Source organism: Hypomesus nipponensis, chromosome 13 (assembly GCF_054491055.1).
Source record: "Hypomesus nipponensis isolate SF chromosome 13, ASM5449105v1, whole genome shotgun sequence".
Taxonomy (NCBI): domain Eukaryota; kingdom Metazoa; phylum Chordata; class Actinopteri; order Osmeriformes; family Osmeridae; genus Hypomesus; species Hypomesus nipponensis.
The window spans coordinates 11267850-11295000 of NC_140373.1; the positions used below are offsets into that span (position 1 = coordinate 11267850).

Consider the following 27151-nt stretch of genomic DNA (forward strand, 5'->3'; position numbering starts at 1 on the left):
CCTAAATGCTCTGGGAGCGAGCGAGCCGGAGAGACAGCCAGGGAGAGAGAGAGAGAGACAGAGAGAGAGAGAGCGTGGATAAAAAACAGTGAGAGAAGGGAAGAAAGGAGTAGCAAAGACAAGAAAAGACGATGGGTGAGGCTGAGGGGAGGGGAGGAGAGAGGGGAGGGGAGGGGAGGAAAGGGGAAGGGAGAAGAGAATAGAGGAGAGGAGAGGAGGGAAGGGGAGAGGATAGGAGAGGAGAGGAGGAGAGAATACAGGGGAGGAGAAGAAAGAAGAAATCAGGGGAAGAGAGAAGAGGGGGTGGCAATAAAAGCTTTCTCCTGGCTCCCAGCAGGCTATAAATCACAGCCTTGTAGACTGACAGAGTATGTCAGTGAAAGAAGACAGGAAAGGAAGACAGTGGTAAAGAAAGGCAAAAAACCAGGAGACAACAAGTGAAAGAACGCGTCAGAAAACAAATGCAGCGTATAGATCATAGTGATAGTATGTGAGCTTGTCGATTGAACAAGGCACACAGTAGCAGAACAGTGGATTGGGACCAGACGACTTACTGGTGACGGCCAGGTAGGTGTTGGTCTGCACCTCTCCAGCCAGGTTCCGGGCGAAGCACTGGAACATTCCGGTGTCGTCGGGCAGAAGTCCGTTGACCTGGAGGCTTCCCCCCACCAGGACTCTGTATCTGGGGGTTCGGGCGGGGTTGATGGGAACGGCATCCTTGTACCACACGATGTCGGGCTGGGGGACTCCTGGGGGGGTGGGGTTAAGGGGAAAGGGGTGGGGGTTTGAATCAAGGCACATCCACATTGTGACATCTACTGTAATGGTGTTTAAAATTGAATTATCAAAGTAAATAAATACATGAATAAACTCTTTTCCACACTACAAACTATAGGTATACAATCAGGGGAGAGAGATTATATATATATATGTATATATTCTTTCTTTTTTCCCCCCAGAACAGCAGACCAGAACAGAATATTGACTGCCAGTCAAGAATGTATTCAACAGAGGACAGGAGGATGTGCGAAAAACCAAGCAGGTGAGAAAAAAGCAGAACAGAGAAGTGAGGATGTTCTACCTACTAAAGCATTGATGGTGTAGAGTAGAGATGTTTTCACGGAGCAGAGAGACCTTCTGACGTCGGTGGTCAACACACACGCACGGGCAGAAACATACCCACCACACGAGCAAGCACACACACTCACCTCGTGCTTGACAAGGAATGTCCACCACCTTTTCCATCTCAGCCGTAATGTGTTTGTCTGGCTCCTTTATGAACTGAGGAGGCTCTGAGAGAGAGAAAGGGAAAGAGAAGGTGCAAGAGAGGGGGAAATATTTGAAGGGAGAGAAAGATACAGAGACAAAGAGAGAGAGAGAGAGAGAGTCAGACAGGGACAGAGCGAGAGAGAGAGAGAGAGAGAGAGAGAGTCAGACAGGGACAGAGCGAGAGAGAGAGAGAGAGAGAGAGAGAGAGAGAGAGAGAGAGAGAGAGAGAGAGAGAGAGAGAGAGAGAGAGAGAGAGAGAGAGAAACTCAGACAGGGACACAGAGAGATAGAGATAGAGAGAGAGAGAGAGAGAGAGAGAGAGAGAGAGAGAGAGAGAGAGAGAGAGAGACAGGGACAGAGAGAGAGTGGTTCATTAATAGGTTTTCAAAGACCATTCCAACGACTCTCACATCCACGATTGGCACGGTTACGGGTTAAACCCGCAGTAAGTCGGGGGTTCGGTGAAGGTTGGGCCCGTGGTGAAGGGGCTCATACTGACCTTGGACATGGAGGTAGGCTCCGGCGCTGACAGAGGGCACGCTGCTGCTGCGGAGCACCGCCTCGCACTCGTAGAAGCCCGAGTCGCCCACCACCGGGCTGAGCACGGTCAGGCGGCGGTTGTGGTCGCTCAGACCGCTGGTGACCAGGACCCCGTTCTTCCTCCAGGAGATGCTGAGCTTGATCAGCGGTCTGGGGGGGGGGCACACCACACAAAGGGGGGGAACGCGGGGCCCTCCGTTAACCCCCTGTGTGCGGACAGTGTGGGGCCTGTGGGGGTTGATGTGAGGCGGTGGGGGGTGGGGTGGGGAGGGTGGGGGTGGTTACCTGGCGTTGGCCACGCACTCCATGGTAGCCTCGGACGTGCCGGTCACCACGCTGGTGTTCCTGGGGGGGATGATGATGGTGGGGGCGATGGGGTCTGCTGGACCTCCCACATCTGAGGACGCACACACACACACACACACCGGGGTTCAACTGGGATCTGTGTGTGCTGCGGAATTGGAAACCTACCGCTGTAGTGTTTGGCACATCTACGGAATGGGTCGAGCGAGTGCCGAGAGAGAGAGAGAGAGAGAGAGAGAGAGAGAGAGAGAGAGAGAGAGAGAGAGAGAGAGAGAGAGATAGATAGATGATAATGTCCATGGTCAGTACCATACAGAATAGTCGGTGATAGTGTTTGGAAGTGGCGAGTCAGCTGTGAGGTTCATCTGTAGGACAGGGTGCTATTATATCTGCTGTTCAGTGGGTGGGCCAGATGGATGTGTATTTGTCTGTGTGTTAGTGGGTTGGTGCGAGTGTGTGTGTGTATGTGTGCAGTCATGTGAGGTATAGGACCTGACAGCAGAGAGTATATGTATGTGTTTCTGACAGCAGAGAGAACACTGCAAGACAACGCAGTGGGTCCAGAGAGATGGAAACCTTGCTAGAACAACACTGGTGTTAAAAAGACAAGGTGTGTGTGTGTGTGTGTGTGTTTAAGAGAGACTGTGTGTGTGTGTGTGTGTGTGTCAGAGACAGACAGCCAGTAACAGCCAGTGGAGGGTGTGTGCTGTTTGGGATGTGTCATGTTGATGATAAACACACTAATCTGTCAATCCCAACATGTCCTGCCAGCATGCCCGGAGCTGCCATGACAGCTTTGCCATACCCCCTGGGTCATCACACACACACACACACTCACACACACACACACACACACACACACACACTCACACACACAGTCAAATAAACAGACAAAAGTTCATTTCTTGTAGAAGTTGTTGCCTGCATCTTGATTGACACCAGTGGAGATGTTCCGGTCATAATTAGTGTACGTTTCAATGGAAACTCTCTGCCGTGTAACTCTGACTGTGTGACCTCGGATCAACCCAGCCCTGCTGGTCCCCTACAGGCTCATGGGATACGCAGTCAGGGGTCTCAGCAGGGGGCCAATCTGCTGCATACAGATCCCCACCCAGAGACCACACACAAACACACACACATCAATGATGAAGCTGCTACTGCCCATAAGCACAGTATGTCCTCAGAGAGTTGGTGTGTGTGTGTGTGTGCGTGGCGTGTTTCCACCAGGGCTGTGGTGGAGAGGCCCCCTACCGTGTGTGTGTGTGTGTTCCTACTCACTGTCCACAGCCAGGGTGATGGGCTGGCTGGTCTTGTTCTCTCCGTTCTTGTCGTTGACAGCCTGGACGTAGTAGCGGCCGGCGTCCGGGGCCACCGTGGACAGGATGACCAGCGTGTTGTCCAGGGTGATGGCACTGAGGGGACAAGGGAGGGACAGCCTCAGGCACCGTGCGGACGCAAGCACGCACGCGCGCGCACACACACACACACACGTACGTACTGAAAACACGGGCACACACGAGCAAACACGCGTCCATACAGCACACACACACACACAGACAGAGTGACACAAAAGTGCTCAGTATTCTCCATGTTGACCTTGCACAAAAGTATGCAGTAATCAAGAAATAACTGTACTGTGCACAGGACAAATGATGGAATGCTCAACCCACTCTCACCACCTGAATTGCACTCCTGGACCTACCAACCAATACTGTGCATAAAGAACACATTATTATCACCCAACTACCAGCGGTAAATCATTCCAGCAAGCACTCTTTCTTTCTCCTCTGGAGAATATCTCTGAATAACTCTGAATGAGTGTTGGGGTACAGTGAGATGATAATGAATTGGCTGCAGTGCACCTTCCAGCATCTGTCAGCCACTCCTCTGAGGATCATGTCTTGTTGTTGTGTTCATCAACTCCGCCTCCGGCCCCCCCCTCCCCTCCCCCCCCCTCCCCTCCCCCCCCCCCCCCCCTGAGCAGTGGGGCGAGACCTCAGGCTCTTACTCCCAGCCTCCGCCCCCTGCTGTGTTCACAATCAATGTTTTCTTATTATCGCTGGCTGTTCCAACATTTTGGAGCTGGATTGCATGTTCCGAATGGTTGCACCCCAACCTCCCTTCCCGTTCTCTCTCTCTGTCTCCCCCCCCTCTCTCTCTGTCTCCCCCCCCCTCTCTCTTCCCCCGTCTCCCTTCACCCCTCCCCCACTCTCACTCCCTTCATCCTCACCTCTCCCTCCATCTCATCTTCCTCTCCTTACAGACACAGCATACTAATATGTGTGTTCACCTAGAGCTCCTTGGAGGAATACTAAGCTCATTGGTGGAGCATCTACAGGTCACACACACAAACACACACACATCCTGATTTGACGATTCTATAAACCGCAGTGCTCTGGGTTCTCTATATCAACTTCAGTTAATCAACTGGGCCACTTGTAAGGTCTGTACTGGCTACCGCCCCACGCAGTAAGCAGCCATTACGTGTTGTTGTGGATAATGGCGGGTATTTAAGGTGCTTTAAGCTGAGGGCAAAGTGTTCTTTGCATTCGAAAAACACTTGTACAAAAAAAAACACTTGTACCCCCCGTGGTTGAAAAAGCAGCCCCCTTGTTCCAGCAGGGGAGGGTGGGGCGGAGTTCTCTCCACCTCTCCTCCTCCGCGTCCCCCCCCCCCCGCCCATTTCCAGCCGCCTTGGCAACCACAGAGAAAACGCACAAACAGGAAGAACCCGTCACGGTTCCGCCAACAGGATAGAACATCTACGCAGAATAGGAGATGGATCCCCTGTAGCACTGCACACACACAGACACGCTTGCACGCACGCACGCACACAACCGCTGCAATGTATTATTTGCGAGATGATTCATTTCCAAGTCGCAGAGAGCGATGGTAAGTTAGGACGGGAAACTCATATTTCTTGTTGACCTGCTCCATGAGCTCCGGAAATTTCTCCTATAACCCTTTGGCCAACCGTATCAGATAGGAGGGTAGTACCTCCTATAGAACCTGTACACTTGCTCTCCACGATAGGACAGGAATATCCTATTTCCTGTAGACCTGTTCTAAAAGTTAAGAGTCGAATCCCTCGCTTTACTCGTACTCTAGACTACAATGTGTACAAAGGATTTTGTGTGAGCGATGACTTCCAGCCCTGGGCTGATTGATTTGAAGACATCTCCGAGCTCATTTGGGATTCCCCGAGCATAGTGCGGTTGAAAGCGGTCCACCTGAAGCACTTGTGGGTATGAATGGCTGAAGCTTATGATCCGTGGTAAATATTTAATAGTGCCTCTCTGGAGTGGTGACAGTCCGGACACGGGTAATGAATTATGGATTGCCGTAGGGGTGTGGAAGGATCCGGAAGTGTCTGGGGCTCCCAGAAGTCCCCGGTGAGTCAAGAGACGTGTCCGGTACGGAGTGCGAGAGGTCTGTTCCATGCATCTTCATTGTTTGTTTGGAAACGTGGGTCGAGAACACATGCACACCGACAACGTGGTGTCCAGTCCCAACATTGGCTGTAGCCTCGCCACTAACCTCAGCCTCAAACCCAGCACCAGGCTTAGCCCCAGCCCCAGCCCCAGCCCCAGCCCCAGCCCCAGCCTTAGTCCCAGTCTGATTCCCAACCCCGGTCACAGCCCCAGCCCCAGCCCCAGCCTCACCCCTGCCTCACCTCAGCTCCAATCCCAGCCTCTCCCCGACCTCAGGTACTGAGAACGCTGACTGCATAATTGGAGGAAGAGGTCTATTCGTTTCCCAGGTGATATGTGCACAGTTTTGTGTGTTTCCTTCTTTTATTGCCCCCCCCCCCCCCCCCCCTTCTCTCCCTCACTCTCCAGGCAGTGTAGTGAGCAGCTGTCAAGGCTAGGTAGTAATGATGGCTTAACAGGTATCCAGCATGCTGCTGGGATTTATCAAGTCAGGGAGCTGAGAAATGAGGACAAATCTGATATGAGCGGGAGCTGTGTGTGGATGCGTTTTCCGGGACGTGAAAGAGAGGCTGTGTGTTAACAGGCTGTCAGCGCGCGTGTGCGTCCCACGGGAAGATTCAAAATGCCCCGTGCGGCTTAAAAACTCTCTCTCGCTCTTTTTGGTCTGCCTCCTTCGCCGACTCCCTCCTCTCTCTCTCTCTCTCTCTCTCTCACTCTCTTTCTCTCTCTCTCTCTCTCTTTCCACTTTCATTCTCGATCTCCCTGTTTCTTTATCTTCTGTCTCCCTCTCTCTCTCTCTCAATCAACCTTCCTCAATCAATCTCCCACACCTCTCTTCTACCCAAACTCTCTCCCTCTCCCTGTCTCTACCTCTCTCTCCACCCCTCTCCTAACCTTGTGTAGAAAGGTGCTGGAAGGCTTCCCTGACAGGACGGTGCAGAGGACGGCCAGGTCCTCCACCCCAGCTTTGCTGGAGGGAAGGGGGGGGGGGGTGAACCCCAGCTTCATTTGTAATTCCTTACTGCCCGCACGCCTTTTTTATTTATTTACCTTGCACCTCGGGGTGGCTTTGATTGACAGCTACCACGATAACAATCCTGCTCTGCTTCCGTCAATAATGAGGCGTGTGGGCACGAGGGGCCAATGAGTGTTAATGTGCTTTTTTATCTGGTTATTTCCTGTTCATCTGGTCCTTTATCGTTCACAATTAGTTTGTTGTTGTGTGCGTGTGTGTGTGTGTGGGCGCCCGTGTTTTTGAAAGTGTGCAGGGGTGCAAGTGCACGTGCCAGCGTCTGTGGGCTAACCATTGTGGCTGCTCGCCTATGGAATTGCGTGAGTCTGTCTTTATTAAGCACAGAGAGTGGGTACAGGGGTGAGTAAGCGGGGGTTCCTCTGACCCGGCGACTGCAGCATCCACACCTCCATTCCAGCCTGACAGGGAAGGGGGTGGGCAGGGGGGCAGGTGGAGGGGAAGCAAGCGGCACACAGGCCTGGAGAGGGGTAGGGTAGGGGTGACTCAAATCAAAGCAGACAGAACAACAAAGACTGAGAGGGAGGGAGGGAGGCTGGACGAGGAGAGAGAGAGAGAGAGAGAGAGAGAGAGAGAGAGAGAGAGAGAGAGAGAGAGAGAGAGAGAGAGAGAGAGAGAGAGAGAGAGAGAGAGAGAGAGATAAGAGTTAAGACCCTCTGATAAAAAGCCACCACTCCAGGCAAGGCGGAGGCGAGATGGAAAGAGGGAGGGATAGATTGTTCATGAAAACACCTGCTTGTTTTCTCAACGGGAGCACATTGCCAGGATTTGTGACTTTGTGTGCTAGTCTACCCCCACCCCCCCACCCCCATCCCCTCACCCTCCCCCCTCCAGCCACCGAGTGCACCTGCTGTACAGAGGCTGATCCAAACAGGCATCGAACCCATTGTGCCTTCAAACCACCCCAGGCACGGCAGCCAAACATATTGACTGGACATCTCCAAGAAGTACGACTACTTCCCTTTAGGCTAGTTAACAGGTGCTGGGGGCCCCAGACTCAGGTCCAGTCAGGAGGGGGAGGAGGGAGGTGGAGGAGGAGGAGGAGGAGGAGGTGGAGGAGGAGGAGGAGGAGACTTGCTCGGTGACTAATGGAGAATCCATAGCCAACTGACAGGAAGTTCACATCACAGGCTCAGCCTGGCTAATTGATCGCTCTCCGGAGCAGATTACTGTGGTAATTACCGAGCGGCGTGTCCTTCCTCCCAGCCTCCGCGGCCACGGCCCATGTTCCGTCTTCCACCTGACAAGGCTACAAGGTTGTTGGGCTTGGGCACAGATAAATCCATTCTTCAGCATTAGGCAGATGAGCAGAAAGATGTTTCTAATCCAACCCCCCCCAAAAAATGTTTTTAAAAATCAGCGGAAGGTGGAAGAGACAAGAGATGGCTCCTCCTTGTACCCAATTCACCTCCACAAACCTGGCAACCAGCGCGCTGCTGCAGTCCCCGGGTAAATGTGTTTACTGTGTGTGCTCTGATTATACACCGCATTAAGGCAGGTGGAATAACACAGCAAATCACAGCGCCTGAATGGAATAGGGCCTTTCAATTGCATTCCCATTGAGTAATGGCTATTAGGGCTTAAATAAGTGCTTTTTCTCCACACTCCCAGTCCCTATTACATTGCATTCCAATGAGCACCGGCCTCAGGCCCAACAAACCCACTGCAGCACGACCTGCTTTCCTATCCAGGGAAGCCCTGCAAAACAAATTGAAGAAAAGTGGATCGAAGACTAAATGAAGTCTTTTTTCTCTCAAACGCAGAAAAGACTGCGTTTGAGACAAAGTAAAGGAAGGCCCCTTTTAATGTTCGCAAAGCGGTTTGAATCCTATGAAAAGATCACCGCGCAGAGACTGCGCGTTGAGCCCAGAAGTCGATTTATTCCTATTTTGTGCTTGCCAAGGACGTTGTAAAGGTGTGGGAGAGCGTAGCGGTGTCAGCCAGGAGGAACAGCTGCATAGGCACCAGGGTGGATGGAGCAGTCTCAGACTCTGGAGGGGAGGCTGGGGGGGGGGGAGGCTAGGGGCAGGTAGAGGCTAGGGACAGTGGGGGGGGTTGGAGGCTGGGGATGTGGTTGGGGGGAGGCTAGGGGCAGGTAGAGGTTAAGGGCAGGAGGAGGCCAAAAACATCTTGGGCCTCTTTGCACCCCCACAGTGACAAATAGATGTGTTTACCCCACTTCTTTTTTTTTTTTTTTTTTTTGGGGGGGGGGGCAGCACCAATCCACCACACTTCTCCCTCAAGCATATTCTCTCAGAAAGTAGCACACCTTCACACTTAAGTAAACCCGCCAAAACGTCCTTGGAATTGGAACCCACCCACTGGTCCCTTCACACCAGGGGGGCAAGGGGAGGGGGGGAGAGGAGGGAGGGAGGGAGGGGACTCAGACTGCCCGCCCCCCCCCCCCCCCACCGGCTCCGACATGACACAATCCCGAGAACCCCCCTAACCCCCCCCTGATCCCTCCCCCCCCCCACCCCCCTACTCACCCCCAGGCAAGAACTACTGCCTGGGCAAACTTGCCGCACACTCAAGGTCAACGGTAGGAGCTGTTAGATTAGCTTCTGGGTGATTATTGAGGTTATTCTGGGTGCAGGTGTGTGTGTTTGTGTGTATGTGTGTGTGTGCGTACGTACGTGTGTGTGTATAGGCGGAAGGGGGGTGCAGGGGGTTCTGGTACTTGGGTATGATTAAAGAGAGGTAGAGAGAGAGGAACCCCAGAGAGCCTGCAAATTACAGTTATGGCACCTTAACTTTGATAGTGGTGAGGGAGGGAGGGGGAGAGGGAGAGGGAGAAGGAGGGGGAGAGAGAGGGGGGAGGGAGAGGGAGGGGGAGAAGGAGGGGGGAGAGGGGGGGGAGGGAGAGGGAGGGGGAGAAGGAGGGGGAGAGAGGGGGAGAGGGAGAGGAAGAGGGAGAGGGAGAGGGAGAGGGAGAGGGAGGGGGAGGGGGAGAGGGAGGGGGAGAGGGAGAGGGAGAGGGAGAGGGAGAGGGAGAGGGAGAGGGAGAGGGAGAGGGAGAGGGAGAGTGAGAGTGAGAGGGAGAGGGAGAGGGAGAGGGAGAGGGAGAGGGAGAGGGAGAGGGAGAGGGAGAGGGAGAGGGAGAGGGAGAGGGAGAGGGAGAGGGAGGGGGAGAGGGAGAGGGAGACATCAAATCCATATCTGTGTAATGTAATTCTATGACAGTCTAGTCTCTCCCTTGGTGCCTATTGAGGAACCTTCGGTCAACAGAACCCGCCTGTAGTGTATGTAGGGACTACAAGTTCCACAACCACCATATGCCATGTGACAGCAAACAGAGACACAGTGTGGCTGTTCCTACCACTGGACAATACTGCTTCTAAGCAGAAATCCCTTCAGCAAGGTTACTGCTTTTGTTTTGCTCTGTCTTGTCTCTCTCTCTCGCCCTCTCTCTCTCCCTCTCTCTCTCCATATCTCTCTCGTCTCACACTCTTTTTTCAAACACTCTTTGATGTTGCCACAGTGAGGATGCCGTTGGCACGATTCAAATTCAATTAAATGATTTCCACCCAAAAAAAGGCCATTATCACGAGGGCTCATTAGCACACAGTAACCTTGGTGTGAGTGGAATTACTAAGTTCACACCTGGGGGGGCAGAAGGCAAAACCAGGTGGTTGGAAATGTACAGGGTGAGAGGGAGAGGGAGAGGTTGAGAGAGAGAGAGAGAGAGAGAAGTTGTGGAACAAAAGAGAAAAAGTTTGCCGGAAAAGAGGACACGCCATCTGCAGTTACCAAACACCAGAGGAGTGACAGGAAGTCTATCTCCTGCCGCCCTCCGTTCTCCTGACCCCCCCTCCCCCCGCCACCCCCCCCACCACTTCTCTCTGTCCTTCTCTCTCGCCTCTCTCTCTTTCATTATCATTCTAGGTCGGCTGTGATTACTGTCAATGAGCATCAGATAAGGAAGCCTCTCGCTTACCTGTCACAAGGTCATCTCCCTGATGAATACACACACACACAAGCACACAGACAAGAAATGAGACAGCCAGCTCTGAAATAGCACAGCTGTCAGCTTGGCCAGTAGTGTCCTATGGCGTGGTGTAGTGGCAGGGCATTCTCTTTATTCACCCCCCCAGACATTAGAAGTGGGAGACAGAGATACATAAGCCTGAATCTCATTTGAGCCTGTCGCCAGGACGCTGTTTGGCCTTCCCATGATGCTCTGCTGCTAGGTTACCTGGTAAACAAAACCCACCCCTTCACATTTAGACAATAATTAGATAGAGAGATAGGATTGAAGACGAGGAGGAGGAGGAGAGGTCCCAGGCCTCTATCCTGTTGGCTGTGACCCCTCTCACCCTCCCCCTCCCCCCCACACACACACACACAGAGGAGACCACATGGTTGGCCATGTCTTACATGCGGCTGCTGGGCGGGATCTTGCGACCGTCTCGGAACCATGTGACCTGGGGCTGCGGGAAGCTGCGGATGCGTTGGGCCGGGATGACGGCCCCCTCCCCCTGCGACACCGACTGAGTGCGCTCCCTCTCCTCGAAGCTGCCCATGACTGGAGAGAGAGAGAGAGAGAGAGAGAGAGAGAGAGAGAGAGAGAGAGAGAGAGAGAGAGAGAGAGAGAGAGAGAGAGAGAGAGAGAGAGAGAGAGAGAGAGAGAGAGAGAGAGAGAGAGAGAGAGAGAGAGAGAGAGAGAGAGAGAGAGAGAGAGAGTGAGTGAGAGAGTAAGTAAGTAACACAGAGAGCTATAGTTAAAACAGCCTGGACGGGAGTCTGAGACATCTCTTCTTTTGCAATCTTCTCACCATCTGTTGTGGATGCCGGGATTAACATCCAGTCACTTTGACAGACATCCCACGTGTGGTTGCCATGGCAGCCGCGTGGCAAATTAGCGAGGAATGCGAACAACTCGCTAAAGGGCACAGAGAGATTGGCACACCAACTCACATTCATATCCCGACTTCTACCTTGCTGATTACTTGAGTGTCTGAATATAGCTTGTCTTTAACCCAGGACAACCTAACTCCACACTGTAAAATGTTACCAGGATTTTACAATATTTAACTGCAATATTTCACAATAAATCATTGTATTATAACTTTACAGGCTTTAACTGTAATAATAACGATATCATGTTGTAATGTAGAATTTACTGTGAAATCAATGTATACACAGTAAGTTACTGTGAACAAATCGATACCGGGATTTCACAGCATTTTGTTGGGTTATTTCACAGTAAAATACTCAATTCAAATAATCCTTTGAGATAACCCAATACATTACTGTAAAACTTGAATTGCACTTGAACTGCACTGCATTGTGGGATCAAGAAGAGACAGGTGGATCCACGGTGGATACGGCAGATAGAGTTCAAGGGTACACTCACAGAAATGAATCATGGCATATTTTATAATTAAGTATTTACATCTATTTTATTTTATTATTTTCCCAAAATGTATTAATTAAAATCCTTAAAATGAGCATAAGTCTATTAATTCCTAAATATATTAAACATTATCAATTAAAATATACTATAATGTTTTAAATATGGCTAGCTGTGAAACAAGCAAGATTCAATTAGTTCAAACGTATGAGATTGGTTTACACATAGATATATATATGGGTTTACGTGCAATTTTCAGGAAGTGAAATCGTTTTGAGGTGGAAATGACGTCAGATTTCGCGCTTTCCCAACCGTTTGTCTTTTCGACCATTTCACCTCAGAGCTGCCTGCTTGGATCGTGACCCCCTTGGCTCTATAACGGTAAAGTATCTGCATTCATCTAATTTATCTGCTAGTAATTGCTTTGTGTACTTATGTTTTAGTTGTTCAGTTAATACCGTACTACACTAATTTGAATAATGTAATCCAGTAAATCTGTCATGATTGCAAACATTTTCGTCTAGTTTGATAGCTAGCTCTAAGTCTCACATGGTCGATGTTAGAACCTTCTAGGGTGGCTAATTTGAAGTTGGCATCAGTGGAATAGAAACATAGAATATGTTGCCTCATCTAAAGATTTGTTGCAAGTACTGTTCAAACTATACATAACCCTATAAATGTGTAGTTTTTTTTCTGGCTCCAAATTTAGGATGAACAATTAACGCTAGCTAACTGCTGTGGGTCAGCGCGAATGCTATTTTTAAGTATTAACATTGGAGTAAACTAGTGTTGCCCAGTAAAGCTGTACCAAAGAGACACATTTACATAGCTTCAGTGTTCCTGTGCATACATGGGAGACAATCACTGCAAACGAGCTGCAGTTCCTGTGCAGACAGGAGAACGTAGCAGAACGCCATCTCTGTAGCACTCCATCCAGTCCAGAACCCGGGGCCCTGAAGTCTCGACTTTTACGATACTCAAACGATGCGATGTTAATATACCTCTCTGATCTAACGAGTCTGACTAGCTGTCGTGACCTCTCAGGTGGGCTTTGGCTGTGATGGAAAGCTGGAGAGATGGTTGTTCTGCTAGGTTCTCCTGTCTGCACAGGAATTGCAGCTTCTTTGCAGTGGTCGTTAAAACCCGCTAAGGAGTAGCGTCACGCATATGTGATCATTCGAAAGCGTGCCCCACAGAGTACCGTCACACATGAGTGATTCTGAACATTCCAACGACTATTTTCCATAGACAAAACTAGATGACAAACGCTATAGTATGGCTTCAAAATTTACAATTAGGAGGCTAACAAGTAACACTAGCAGGTAGTAGCATTGTTACAAGTATTATGCTAGGTTGCAAGGTAACGGAAGCTAACTAAAGCTAGCTAACTTCCGTTTTGGAAAAGTAACTCACTCTGGTGGAAGCGTCGGTAATAGAACTCACTCCTTAAAACGTTTTTAAGAAGCCTAATGACGAATTATGGTCAGAATTATGTTGGCCCATGCTACACCCCTTCACCAGATATACAAAGACAGTACTACATTGTTAAAATCTTGATCTTCCCACTACATTGAAAACTCAAATTGTGTGTTTCCATTTAAAGTTAATGGTCTCCACATGTCGTTGTTAAGCCAATTACAGGTTGATGGTAAAAAATGTAAAACAATACTTGGGAAGTCTGAAAGTTATAGGAGTTGAGCAAACATTTTGTTCTTTTGTTCTCAGTATTATTATTGTCAGCATGCAGTGCATCAATAAAGGTATAGTTTCTAAATAATTTAGCTGACAATAATTGGATGCAAATATATGTTTCATTAATTTTCATATTTTTTTCTTTCATTTCAGCCCACTTCGAGATCTCTGCCCATTCCCCTGCCTTCCTCAATTAACGTATTGCTGATCGATGGTTGACAAGGTAATATCATGCCTATTCCATGCCCATGCTAGCCAGTTCATTTTCTGGATTTTGTCAGCCTTTTGGTAAACAATGTTCCACTGTAAATTTAACCCGTGTGAGCATGTGTCTGAGACTGTTGTTCAATTTACTCAGCATACAAAGCTGCACAGTAACACTCCCTATTATCAATATCAATGTGGTGTACCTGACTGTCCTCGGATGTACCGGAAAGCCACTGTTCTGAAGACTCATGTGTATAGAGACCACAAAGGACCAGAATCTTTGCAGCATTGCAAGCCACTTGATACACCCTTAAAGTGTGTGGCTCTGTCTTGTGCTTTTAAATATGACACTGTGACCTTGCTTGTAAAGCATTTGAAGTCACACGTAAAAGACGGATTGGAAACTAAATGCCCATTCAGAGGTTGCAACCACAGCTTTACAGTTGCATCCAGTTTTGCATCACATGTTTCCAGGAAACACGCAAGTAGACGTGTAGAGGATCTGGATGAGTTGGTTCTAGATAAGTCTGTTCCCACAGAGCCTTTGAATCAGCCTGAGTCTAGTCAGTCATGTTTTGATATTTCTGATGAACAACATGAATCAGAAATGCCATTTGCTGTGGATGAAACCCTTTTTTTACAAAACCTTACACTTCTCTACTTAAAATTACAAGCTAAGCTATTGTTACCAGCAAGTACCATACAAACGATCATTGAGGACTTTCAAAATGCCCATGAGCTTGGCCTGTCACATTCCTTTAGCATTTTGAGTGAGAAGTTGAAGGTACTTGGAATTCCTGAAGCCACTATAAGCAACATTATTGATGAATTGAATGCAGGGGATCTACTCAAGCTCTATAATAGAGGAGTTCTGAGCACGGACATAAAGAGGAAGGGTGCATTTAAAAAGAGTTTCAACTATGTTGATCCTGTGCCACAGTTCTTAGGAACTGATGAAAACGGCAAAGAGTGCTTTGCACAATACATACCTGTGCTGGAGACATTGACTGCACTATTTAAAAGTCAGTCTGTTCAAGACCAGTATGCCGCCACCCGGTTGGAACCCTCTGCTCCTGATGTCTATCAGGATGTTAGGGATGGAGAGGGATTTCAAAACAATCTTTTACTGAAATCTGAGCCTTCCTCAATTGGTATAATACTATACCAAGATGCATTTGAGGTGGTCAACCCACTTGGTTCAGGGAAAAAAAAACATAAAGTGTTAGCAGTTTACTCAACCCTGACAGACATTTTCCCACACTATAGGTCGACCATCAATCAAATGCAACTTGTCCTCCTCTGTAAGGAGCGTGATTTTAAGTACTTTGGTACAAACAAAGTGTTTGAAACTCTGATCAAGGACCTCAAAGTCTTGGAGGAGAGAGGTTTTGTGATGCATGATGGCAGTGCAGTTAAAGGTACTTTGGTTGCCATTTCGGGAGATAACTTGGGCTCCCACTGTATTGGTGGCTTTTTGGAAAATTTCAGTCGGGCTGATTATTTCTGTCGGTACTGTGAGATAGATAGGGGCAGATTTGTGAACGAACCACATGAGTGTGGTACCATTAGAACAGCAGAACTGTACAAAAGTCACTTGGATGATCTAAAAACTAGTGACACCAACTCTGTATGCGGCATTAAGTCTGACTCTCCTTTTAATCAGCTTGCTCATTTCCATGTTTGCCAGCCTGGCCTTCCACCATGCCTTGGCCATGACTTGTTTGAGGGTATCGTCTCTTATGACCTTTCTCTGTTTATTGACACTTTAGTCAAGGAGAAGCATTTTACTTACCTTCAATTAAATCGGTGTAAGAACCAATTCAAATACCAAGGAAATGATGGCAACGACAAACCGGCAGATCTCTCTCCTGGCTGTGAGAGATTAAGTGGGCATGCAGTTCAAAACTGGTGCTTTCTTAGATTGCTACCTCTCTTGGTAGGTGACAGGATAAAGAATCCTTGTGACAATGAGGTATGGCAGCTCATTTTGCAGCTAAGAGAAATAGTGGAACATGTCTGTGCACCAGCCATTACAGCAGGCCAGGTAGCGTATCTAAAAGTCATCATTGAAGAGTACATATACTACAGGAAAAAGCTGTTCCCTGACCATCCCCTAAAGCCAAAGCATCATTATTTGTGCCATTATCCAGAGCTGATCATACATTTTGGGCCACTAATCCGCCTGTGGACGCTAAGATTTGAAAGCAAACACACGTTTTTCAAACAGTGTCCCAGAAGATTACACAACTTCAAAAGTCTTTGCAAAACTCTGGCAGAGAGACACCAACTACTGCAAGCCTACTTGAGTGCAGGAAACCTGTTCCCTCCACCAATACAAGTAGAAAAGGGTACAGAGTTTTATGTGAACGATTACAACGACAGGATCAGAGCATCTGTAGCTAGTTATGAGTTTGAGTCACAATCTGCAGTGGCTTGTAACAGTGTAACAGTGAAGGGCACTGTGTACAAAAAAAGGATGTTTGTTTTGCTTGAGAACAAAGATGAAGAACTTTATGTTGGGAAAATTAACCTGGTCATTGTTCACCAAGATTCTGTGCACTTTGTGACAGAGAAACATACTTTTGTAAAGCTGATAGACATGGGCATCTACTGTGAATTAGGAGCAGCCCAAGAGAATTATGTTTGCATCAAGCACAAGGATTTGCTTGACTACCATCCTCTTCCAGCTTACAAAGTGCATGACCTGTCACTAATTGCCCTTCACCATTCTTTTTCAGTTTAAGCAGCCAGGTGAGAAAAGAAACGGGACTGTAAGAAAGACTGGCGGGTATCAGCCAATAAGAAACCGTCCTAGTAAATGTACTAGTTAAGAATCAGTTAGAAACATAGAGAATGACGGTTGGGTTTATTTCTTACACTCGTAATCTAAAATTTTGTTTAGTAGCTGAAAGAGTGCGTTCATCACGAAAGTAAGTTGTTTGTTGGTTATCTTATTTTCTCACCTACAGGGATAGTGACTAGTGGTAAAATAGAATGCACAACTTAATTATTGTGGATAGAGATAGATAAAATACAGATGGGAATAGTTTGTTCCAGTTAGGGCTGCAATGTTCAATCGATGACTAATCAACTATTAAATTAATCACAAACAGACCATTTGTGCACAATGGAAACTAATTCATGTTTAACACATTCTGATCTTTCAGATAATGAATCATCTAGAGATCAAGGAAGCAGTCTCATCTTTTCTACCAGGCCTTCCTGTTGAAACCCTGACTTCCTTGGTGGAAGGGTTTGAAGAGCTTGGTGTGGAGACCAGGGCAGACCTTGCTTTGCTACAAGAAAAGGATCTGGAGAAATACCTCAGACCAATCCAGTGTCGAAAACTGCTGAGTGGCATTCGGAATGAAGGTAAATCCATATTTTGACAGTGTAATGTGAACATTGGACAAACACGTGACATCAACTTCAAATAAACAAGTTTTAGTATAATTTTTATCTTCATCTGAGCATTAGGGGTGCTGATGAATATTTGGTCTTTAACAGCCGAATGGTACAAATTGCACCATTTAAGTTTACTTGTACAAACTGAAACTTTTTTCAGCAAGAATACTCAATCAAACTTTTTCCTTCTGTATATCTAATAATCTTTTCTTATTCTGTCACTTCTAGGATTTCCAGTGCTTGACATAGACTTTGGTATTGCCTCTCCACTTGGCTCAAGTACTCCATGTCCCTCATCATCAAGTTCTGAAAGCACATGCTCTTCTTTCCGCTCAAATACTCCATGTACCTCACTATGTACCTCACCAAGTACTCCAGTTCCCTCATCATCTTTGTCGTCACCCACAATTCCTGGCCAGCAATGGTATACAAACTTCCGGGTCAGATGGTACCAGACGCCAGCAGCAGTTCAAAAAGCAGTGGCAGATCAAACAAGAGCATCACCAGGGGACAGAAGAGATATGGTGAAGGTAGTGGTGGACCAAATGTTGGAAAATGATCCCAACCCCACCAGAGGGATGTGTCAAAGCATTGCCCGGAGCATTGTAAGGGACTATCCGAATACTTTTGCTGATGTTGGGAAAAAAGGAGACATTATTGGAGATGGCTGTCACTCTCTTCTTCAGCAAATTAAAACGAGAGTAGAATATAAAAATAGAAAAAACACTCTTGCACGGCGACGCAGAGAGAGAAGGCCCCACATTGGAGTGGCAGAGGGGGCCAGAGAAATGGCAAGAGGCCCTGTGGATCAGTACGGATGTGTGAGGTGGTGTCCTGAAGAGCTTCCTGCTGGAGAGACCGAGGCAACCTTGGATGAAATGAAAAGGCAACTGTGCAACATCTACTCAGAGGAAGGGATGGGCGGGGCAGAGAGAGCTGACATTCTGATGGAGAAGACCTACATCATTCAGCGCCGGTACCTGAACAGTGTGCCTGCACCAGCCATTGCAGAAATAAAGGAGGAATGGCCTTTTCTCTTCTCGCAAAGAGGCCTTTACTCCCAATTTGGTCTGCTGACAGATGTCTCCATTCTCAATAAGTTGCAAGAGGCCATGAACGGAAAAGGCAGTACAGCCATTCGTTTCTTCCAGGAACACAGCCGTCGTCCTGGGATCGAGGATGTCCTGAACACTTACGAGCCAGAGACTTCAGACAAGGCTGCATGTGTCCTTATGCTCCTGATGGCATATTTCAAAGAGCCCAAGAATTCCATCATGCTTGAGAATGATGTAAGTTGTTTAAAAGATTTATTTAAAAAAAAGTGATTTCATTTCATTCTCTTATGCACCATGTTGAACATATGCAACTGTTGATGTGTGTTGTTTCTTATTTTACAGCCGTGTGCTACAGCTGCTGATGTGCAGAGGACAGTGACGTTACCAAGCACCCCCTGCTTGATTGTCCAAGGTATTGTTGACATCTGGATTTGATATTGATATTTTGAGCTGTATGTGGTTATTTTAAATAGGCTTAATGTTCTCTGGTGTCAGGTGTGCTAAGAGACAGTCAATTAGACCAATAACAATGGTCAGTGAGTGGGCCACAGTTTTCAAAAGCATTCAATGTTGAACATTTTAAATGAATGAAATTCAAGAGAGCATTCCTCTCTTGTGCAGCATTCCACTTCTTTACAGTAGTGATAGATGGGTATCTCTGTTCCCTTCAGGCGACCTGATGAAGCCTAGCACCTGGATGCTATCCATTGAAGGACAGGTGGTGATGGGACCACATGATCGCTTTATCAATGGGATAGCTGCGGTTTTTGCAAGCTACTACAATTTGAACCTGCAATATCCTGAGGATGGCTCCTGCACTTTGGAGTTTATCCAAAGGTATTGTAACACTTAAAATAACACTGGACTGTATTGCTTTTTTATTTTGCTTGGATAGTATTTATGGTTGTTCATTTGGCATTTTTTCCTGCCTCCAATGCTTTATTACCTAGACTGATTTTGATGAATAAATGATGAGTTTTAGGAAATGTCCACAAGATACTAAATTATGTCAAGTACGATTTGGTTGAAGGGAGGGCACCACTGCATGTGCCTTAGATAAATAATGCAATATTAAATCTGTAAAACTGAAAGTTGTCTTTGCTTATCGTTTACAGGTGCTTCTTGGGCATTAACCCAGAGCAAGGCTCAAAATCCAAGAGGCGTGGAGGCATAAGCCAAAATGTGAGCACACTCCAAAGAAAGCTTGTTGACTTTGAGTGGTCTTTGTAAATATGAAATAGTAGTGTTAAAAATGAAAATGTATGTTAAGGGACAGCCCTATAGTAAATTGTATAATTGAATAGTGAATTTAATTTAAATGTATGGTAAGGGACAGCCCTATAGTAACTTGTATAATTGAAAAGTGAATTTAATGAAAATGTATGTTAAGGGACAGTCCTATAGTAAATTGTATAATTGAATAGTGAATTTAATGAAAATGTATGTTAAGGGGACAGCCCTATAGTAAATTGTATAATTGAATAGTGAATTTAATACTTTTTTCATTATTAAAAAGTTAAAATGAGTATCGTCTTTGTTGTCTTAGTTCTTGCTTTGACTTTTAGTTTAGCAAATCCAAAGCACGTTAGTGTGGTAAAATCACAGTTAACAACTCAAATTTGCAGTATTTTGCAGTGTTAATAAAATTGTAAATGTACAGTAAATTACTGGCTACTAGTTGCATTACTTTTACAGTAAAAGTGTAAATAAACAATATTTTAATGTATAATAAAAAATAAAAAATGTACAGTAAATTACTGGCAGTAGAAAAAAAAAATACAGACAATTACTGTAATTTATATACAGTAAGACAATGTAATTTCACAGCTACATACTGCTATATCACAGTAATTCAATGACAGGACAACTGTGAAGTTACAATATACTGCTGTAGTTGTCTTGCATTTTACTGTGAAATGTTTACAGTTAATTATTGTGAAACATGTGCAGTACATTACTGTGAAATATTTATAATACATTACTGTAAAATTACTGTGAAAGTAATGCAACTAGTAGCCAGTAATTTACTGTAAAGTTACAGTGAAATATTTTACAGTGCACAACTGCTACAGCTATGTTTTTACTACTTTGTCACCTATTGTACTTACATTCATATATGACATATCATTGCTGAGAGCAGACTTGCTCTACATCTACCTGAAAATATATTTTTAAATGTTTTATGTAAGACCTAAGCTGTTTAATTAAAACCTTGAGGTTTTGAGGCTCCCACCTTATTTGATGCAAAGTCTAAAGCCTGACTCAGAGTGGGTCGCCACACTTTGTTTTTCCAAGGGTGTCTGAATGTCCTGTAGGAGGACTTCAGTCCAGGAAAGATCTAGGTCCTTCTACCAACGCGAGCTTTCTAATCAAAGACAAGCCATCGCGCTGTAACATCACAGGGACATCCCTTCAAACACTCAATTAAGTTACAACACATTTGAAGACATAATGCCGTCTTTGATACGTGCGTAAGCTCCCTGTTGCGGGGGGTGGGGGTTGGGTGGGGGGTGGGGGGTGGAGGGTGGGGTGGGGGGGTCTTTGAACTACAGGATGAGAGTTCCTGTGCATTCAGATACTGCCGTCTGCGGCCAACTCCCTCCTTTCCTTCTCAAAGAGAATATATATATATATATATATATATATATATATATACACACCGGAGGTAATCTGGCTTTTGAAATACACGGGCGTCGCTTGTCTGAAATCGAAATCGAAGGGGGGGGGGGTATTGACTTCCCCCAACTTTGATCCACTATTTCTACACTATTCTCCCACAACACCCCCCCCCCCCCCCCCCCCCCATGCCCCTCATGCCCCCCCTACACCCCCCTGGCCTCCTCCTGCCCCGATCTCTTCGGTGTTGCCGCTGCATGCTTGCCCATGCACAGATGAGGGTCCCTGCAATCTTCAATGTCTGAATGACTTGCGCAAAAACCCTCCCCGCTCCCATTGTGACTCTCTCCCTTCTCTCTCTCTCTCTCTCTCTCTCTCTCTCTCTCTCTCTGTCTTTCTCTCTCTCTCTCTCTCTTTCTCTCTCTCTCTCTCTCTCTCTCTCTCTGTCTCTCTCTCTCTCTCTGTCTCTCTCTCTCTCTCTCTCTCTCTCTCTCTGTCGCTTGCTCGCTTTCTCCTCTGCAGGTGTCCTCAATTCTCTCCTCACTCTGTTTCATATTCAGTACAGCTACAGACTGAGATAGAGAGACAGGCAGAGAGAGATAAACACACAGAGAGTGTGGAGGAGGGGACGGGTGAGAGAGAGACAGAGAGAGAGACAGACAATGACTTTTGACTATAAGATATTTGCCTTTTTTGGGCAGTCAAAATTGCCAGCTAACCACCAGTTACATCCCCACCATTTTGAAGACAGAGAAAGACAGAGAGAAGAGAGAGAGAGACAGAGAATCCAAGTGAGAGAGAGAGCGAGAGAGAAAGAGGTGATTGAACAGTCCACCAGTGAGAATGTTCAGCCCCTAGTCAACCTCACGCCTGGTTGGTGGTGGCATTCTGGCGTGTGCAGCCTTGTGACATCCAATCACACGGTCCTCTATGTGTTGGGCTGCAGGTGGGAACCAATGCATTTTGAGATCAAGGCGATTCCATTCTGCCAGGTTCCCACCTTGCCCAGCACTAGGTGCACAAGGTACTAACTAGCTCAACCAGTAGTGTTGTGAGTCCAGGGGGAAATTGTGACAGAAAGCAAAATGGAGGATGAGAAAGACAGAGAGCGAGGGATGGAGGGACAGGGAGTGAGAGATGACAATAAAAAAGGGAGACGGCGAAAGAAAGTGAGCAAGCGATAGAAGGTAAGAAGGACACAAACAGAGATAGGCTGATGTAAAGAGGCTTTGTTTTCCCTGAGCCAGTCTGTGGGGGAACAACAGATGTTGTTGACAAAGAAGACATGTAACAAGTGGAGAGCGGTGAGGGACATTGTTCGGGAGGGGGAAAAATCCAAAGAGAAAGAAAAAACGAACCGCGACACGATCAGTCTAATGAGGGGGTGTTAGTGGAACAGCTGTCTGGGTGGAGGCGTCCTCGCTGAGGGCCCCGGGAGACCACACCTGTCCCCGCCAGCGCTCTCCTCCAGCGCACGGACGCCACCGGCACACGCCACCGGCACACGCGTGGCACGCACCGTTCACGGAAAGACACGCACGCACACACACGCGCGGCGACACCCGCACGCAGAACACACAGGCAGACGGAGACGCACAAGGAAACACGGACACAGTCTACAAACACACACACACACACACAGTGGAGCAGTACTTACATGCCACCTGCACTTCGGTCCTCCTCTGGAGCAGGGCGCCTACACGGTTCCTCACGATGCAGCGATAGAAGCCAGCATGGGAGCGATCCAAGGAGGGGATCAGGTACCTGCAACAAGCACGTCACACTCTGAGAACACACGCGTGGCACTCTGGGAACACGCGTCACACCCTGCCGATACACTCCGTGTCTGAGAAACCACACGTCTCACTTTCTGAGTACACACGCACATCATGATCACTCATTGAATGCACACACAGATCACCCTCACCCAATACACACATCACACACAGACCCACATTGCCCTCTGAGAAACACGGGCACCACGCTGAGAATACAGACATGACACTCTTATAGGCAACACACGTCACGCTCTTAGACTACACGCACGTCACCGCGCTCTGCAAATAAACGTACGCATCACACAAACTGATTTTCATACCTTAAACACTAAGGAACACAATTATCCTAGGAGACATCCTCCCACACACACAAGCTGAAGGCCTGGGAGGAGAGGAGGGAAGAGGGGAAGAAGAGAAGGAGAAGAGAGGAGAGGAACGAGGAGAGAAGCCCAGTAATAATTGTGCTCCGGAGAGCAACCTTTTCATTATAGGACGCCACACACTCGCACAAGTACACACACACACACACACACACACGCGCACACACAAATCCCCCTGTGTATCTGCCCACTCCACAGACATCCTGTAAACACTTCCAGTCCATGCAGGTGCCACTGTCTGTGTCCAGCCCACACACACACACGCACACACACACACCACAGCTCATACCCTCTTGGTGACCTTGAGTTAGCTGCAGTACCGTGCCTCAACATGGGGGGGCAGTCAAGCCTGACTTTAGAGCAGTACCGCAAAATCTAGTGCAAACTGTGGACTGGTCCTGCTGCAAGTCTAGAATCTCTGTCTCTGTGATTATGAAAGGCTATGAAGTCTGTTACGGATGGGAGTAGACAGTGCTTCATAGGTCATGTGTTGACAATATGGCCACTCCGGGAGAAGGAAACCAGCAAATAAACACAGCCAGATGCATTGTGTTTGAAGCCTCGTGTTGGTTGTAATTAAAGGCAACGTTATGTCAGTAACGATGGCTTGAGTTTAAGGTGCTTTGGGTAAACAGGCCTTTCTCATCTGGTTCCTCCCTTACTCGGACCACGGTTGACATGGGACAATGGCAGACATTTCTGGTGTTTGTTGCTCGCGAATAAAGTCAGGTGGTGGAGGATGATGGTGATGGTGAACATGATGGTGGCCAGCAGCTTTGCCCAGAGACAGACAGAGAGAGAGAGAGAGAGAGAGAGAGAGAGAGAGAGAGAGAGAGAGAGAGAGAGAGGGAGAGAGGGAGAGAGAGCTAAGCAAGAGAGGCAGAGAAAGACGCACATCCATCATCCACATCCTCGTGTCATCCGTGTTGTCATACATGTGACATGTCGTCAGCACACCTGTCATGCAGCCCCGGCAAGTCTTCATAACAAGCTGGGCTATGCCAGATCACAAACACATGACTCATGGCAGTGCCTGGCCCTCTGGTCCTTTCCTCAGAGTTGCTCTTTTACTACGATATTTTAGTCCCTGCACTCCACCACACAACACTGTGAGTAGGGGAACACAGTTCTATACCGGCCTCACATCCCTGATACAGAGGCGCATAGGCTTGGAACCTTCGGTTGCAAATGACTTTATGGAGCAGATGTTTAACCCCCATGGATCAATGGAGTTGAAAGGGACGGAGCCAGTGAGATGAGGGCAGGGGAGGGCGGAGGAGAGGGGGAGACAGATGAGGAGGGAAGGAGAGAAGGGGGGCATTGACCGAGAGAGGAGGGAAGAGGAGAGGGGGGAGAGGGGATGGCAGAGAATAAGGGGAGAGAGACAGTCGAGGAGGGCAGAGGAGGGGGCGGGGGGGGGGGGGGGGCAGATAAGGATGGCAGAGGAGGGAGGGAGACAAAGAGACGAGGACAGATGAGAAGGGGAGAGCGAGAGAGAGAGGAGGGCAAAGGAGAGAGGGAGCAAGATAGAGAGAGGGAGGGAAAGTACGGAAGGAGGCAAAGAGAGGGGGGCAGAGGGAGGGGAGCGTGACAGAGGGAAGGAGGAGGTCACCGGGAGAGAGACAGCAAGGGGAGGGCGGGGGAGAAAGTCTAGGTTTTCAATCTCGATGCTTTAAAAAGCTATTGACCTCGGCGCGCGATCAATAGACACGATAGACCAGGGATGGTAAAGAGATACGCCCAGACGACGGGACGAGACAGAGAGCGAGGTGACCCGGGTTTGTCTAGCTCTGTATCCCTCAACAATACGTTACACCTCGGCCCTTACCAGGGACCCCGTGGTTATTGACACTCAGCCTTCTCCTCCTCTTCCCCCGCCCCTTCCTCGTCGCCACAATCCCCATTTTCATGGACGCCGAAAGTAATCAAAACTCTGTTTTTTTCCCCTCCTCAGTGAAGTCAACGGCAGTTACAATGGAAGCGTTTGGTTCCTTCACAGCAGAGTGGTCGATAGGGAGGAGTGGAGGTGCAGCAGGAGAGAGGAAAGGATGAATGAGGGGAGGAGAGGAGAGGAGGGGGAGATTGTCAGCAGCCCGGGTCGATCGGGGGCCGAGCGTGTGGGCGTGGCCGGAGATTGCGGCTATTACCTAACAGTAATGAGGTATCAAACCATATTAGCGACAGGGCTAGCAGGGTGTGCATGCAGCCAAGTGCACTAAATTACTTTAGCCTGTGAAGTCTATTAGTGTTAATCGACTAATTAGGAAGTGTGGTGGTGACGCGAGGCTTCTTCCCTCCATGTTAGAGAGGGTCAATTAAAATGTGCTAATGAACAATAGGGATGTGGAGGAAGATGCATAAACACATTGTAGGCTCAGCAAAGCTAACTGTCTAGCACTCGCTTGGCTAAATAACTAGCATTAGCAAAGCTAAATGCTATTGAAAATAGAATATATAGAATTTATCTTTCAGGGAGAGGTGTCCTATGCACAGGTAGAGAGAGAAAAAGAGAGAGAGGTAGAGAGGTAGAGAGAGAGAGAGAGAGAGAGTGCGAGTGAGAGTGAGAGTGAGAGAGAGACAGAGACAAAGACAGAGACAGAGACAGTGACAGAGACAGAGAGAGAGAGAGAGAGAGAGAGAGAGAGAGAGAGAGAGAGAGAGAGAGAGAGAGAGAGAGAGAGAGAGAGAGAGAGAGAGAGAGAGAGAGAGAGAGAGAGAGAAGCTGACAGGTGGCGTTTGGCGCGCCAAGTCTAACCTTGTGGAATCCTGTGGAGAATTCAGCCCTCAGTCTTGAGCCAGAACCTTCAGGGTGACTTTACCGAGTTCCTCTCTCTCACAGACACTCCCTCCATCCCCCCCCTCCCCGTACCTCGCTCCATCCTTCCTTCCATCTCTCTCTATAATGAATACAATTAACCTTTGCTGGGCCGAGCGTGAGGGCAGCAGGCTGGGGAAGTCAGCGAGGGTCTGTCTGCTGGACAGTGATTGATGGATGTCCAGGGGACGCGGCACAGTGTCGGGTCCCCTGTAATTAGCCGTGCTCAGGAGAAGAGAGGGAGGACAGTGGTGGTGGTGGTGTTGAGAGGGGGGTGGGGTGGCGTTGCGGGGGGGGGACGACGACGACGGGGTGACACCGCGATCCCTCCGCTGGAGCGGGGTGACACGCGACGCCTTGTCACATCCTGTTGCCACGGCGACTCGCCTGGACACCCCCTAACGGTCACATGTGGCCCCCCGCGTCCAGGATGGCGTGCTGAGAGCTACGGAGAGAGCTACCCTAGGGGTACTGGACGGGGGGCGGGCCGGCTGCTGGCGGGGTCAGGTAGTGGAGAGACTCTGTCGAAGAGCCACTCCCGGGGACGTGGACCTGTGACGCTGCGTGGAAGAGCCATTGAAGCTACTGCCTTGTGCATTGTGCACTTGCACTTTCTTTAAACTCACCCAGACACACACACTTCCATACGCGCACTCACACACGCACGCACACACACAATGTGGTATGCCGGTTGCCTAATGAACACACTGTACTCAATGCTATACACACGACGATCCGCACACACACGCACACACACAAAGAAAGAAAGAGAGAAAGAGAGAAGAAAGCCTATTGTGTCTCTGGGCTAGAAAAACGTTGGTAGGGTTAGGGGTGGGGTGGGGGGGGTGGGGGGGTGGACGTTTTCAGTTCCAGAGCTGAATCCATTAGCATTGTCTAGAGACATGCAGCGGTGCAGTCTGGGATGCTGCTCCGCTCCGGTCAAGGCATGCAAGGGCTCGACACGACGGGGCCTGTGCGCCCGTTTGTTCAAAGGAAGTAGATGTTTTGTTATGTTCCGCCCGCGCACGCCAATAACCGTCCTTCTCTATGGAAGCCAAGTTGAAAAGGTTCCTCAGCAGAAGGAATAACATAAAGAAGAAAAAAGGAAATCTCTCTCTGGCAACAACACTGATGATAACACATCCTCAACATATTGATAAGGACCTGCGTTCCACTGCAGATACCATCGATCGTTGTTGTGCTGCGGTCGACGTCTCATTGTTTCTCCAGCTCTTGGCTGAGAAAAATGACAAGGTTGGTGACATGGAATTTGGTGG

General features: G+C 48.3%; 2 protein-coding genes across 3 annotated transcripts in view; one reads left to right on the forward strand and one right to left on the reverse strand.

The window, feature by feature from the left end:
• The window catches only part of sdk2b (sidekick cell adhesion molecule 2b), a 63899-nt gene that overhangs the window by 34197 nt on the left and 2551 nt on the right, over positions 1–27151 (reverse strand). Inside the window, exons 2-8 of the mRNA XM_084670095.1 lie at positions 22559–22665; positions 10951–11098; positions 3391–3524; positions 2095–2206; positions 1769–1959; positions 1209–1292; positions 555–749 (exon numbers count right to left, since the gene is read on the reverse strand). Of these exons, the coding sequence (XP_084526221.1) occupies positions 555–749; positions 1209–1292; positions 1769–1959; positions 2095–2206; positions 3391–3524; positions 10951–11098; positions 22559–22665 (971 nt within the window). The remainder of the gene's footprint in view (positions 1–554; positions 750–1208; positions 1293–1768; positions 1960–2094; positions 2207–3390; positions 3525–10950; positions 11099–22558; positions 22666–27151) is intronic.
• LOC146260034 (uncharacterized) lies at positions 12204–19836 on the forward strand. Of its 2 annotated transcripts, none has more exons than XM_084670868.1 (7): positions 12204–12307; positions 13772–13841; positions 16993–17197; positions 17459–18519; positions 18628–18697; positions 18957–19122; positions 19401–19836. In XM_084670868.1, the coding sequence occupies exons 2-7, from the start codon at positions 13830–13832 to the stop codon at positions 19513–19515; spliced, it is 1629 nt and encodes a 542-aa protein (XP_084526994.1). In that variant the 5' UTR covers positions 12204–12307; positions 13772–13829; the 3' UTR covers positions 19516–19836. The 2 variants fall into 2 exon arrangements, with proteins under 2 accessions (XP_084526994.1, XP_084526995.1); XM_084670869.1 differs by lacking the exon at positions 12204–12307 and adding an exon at positions 13652–13686.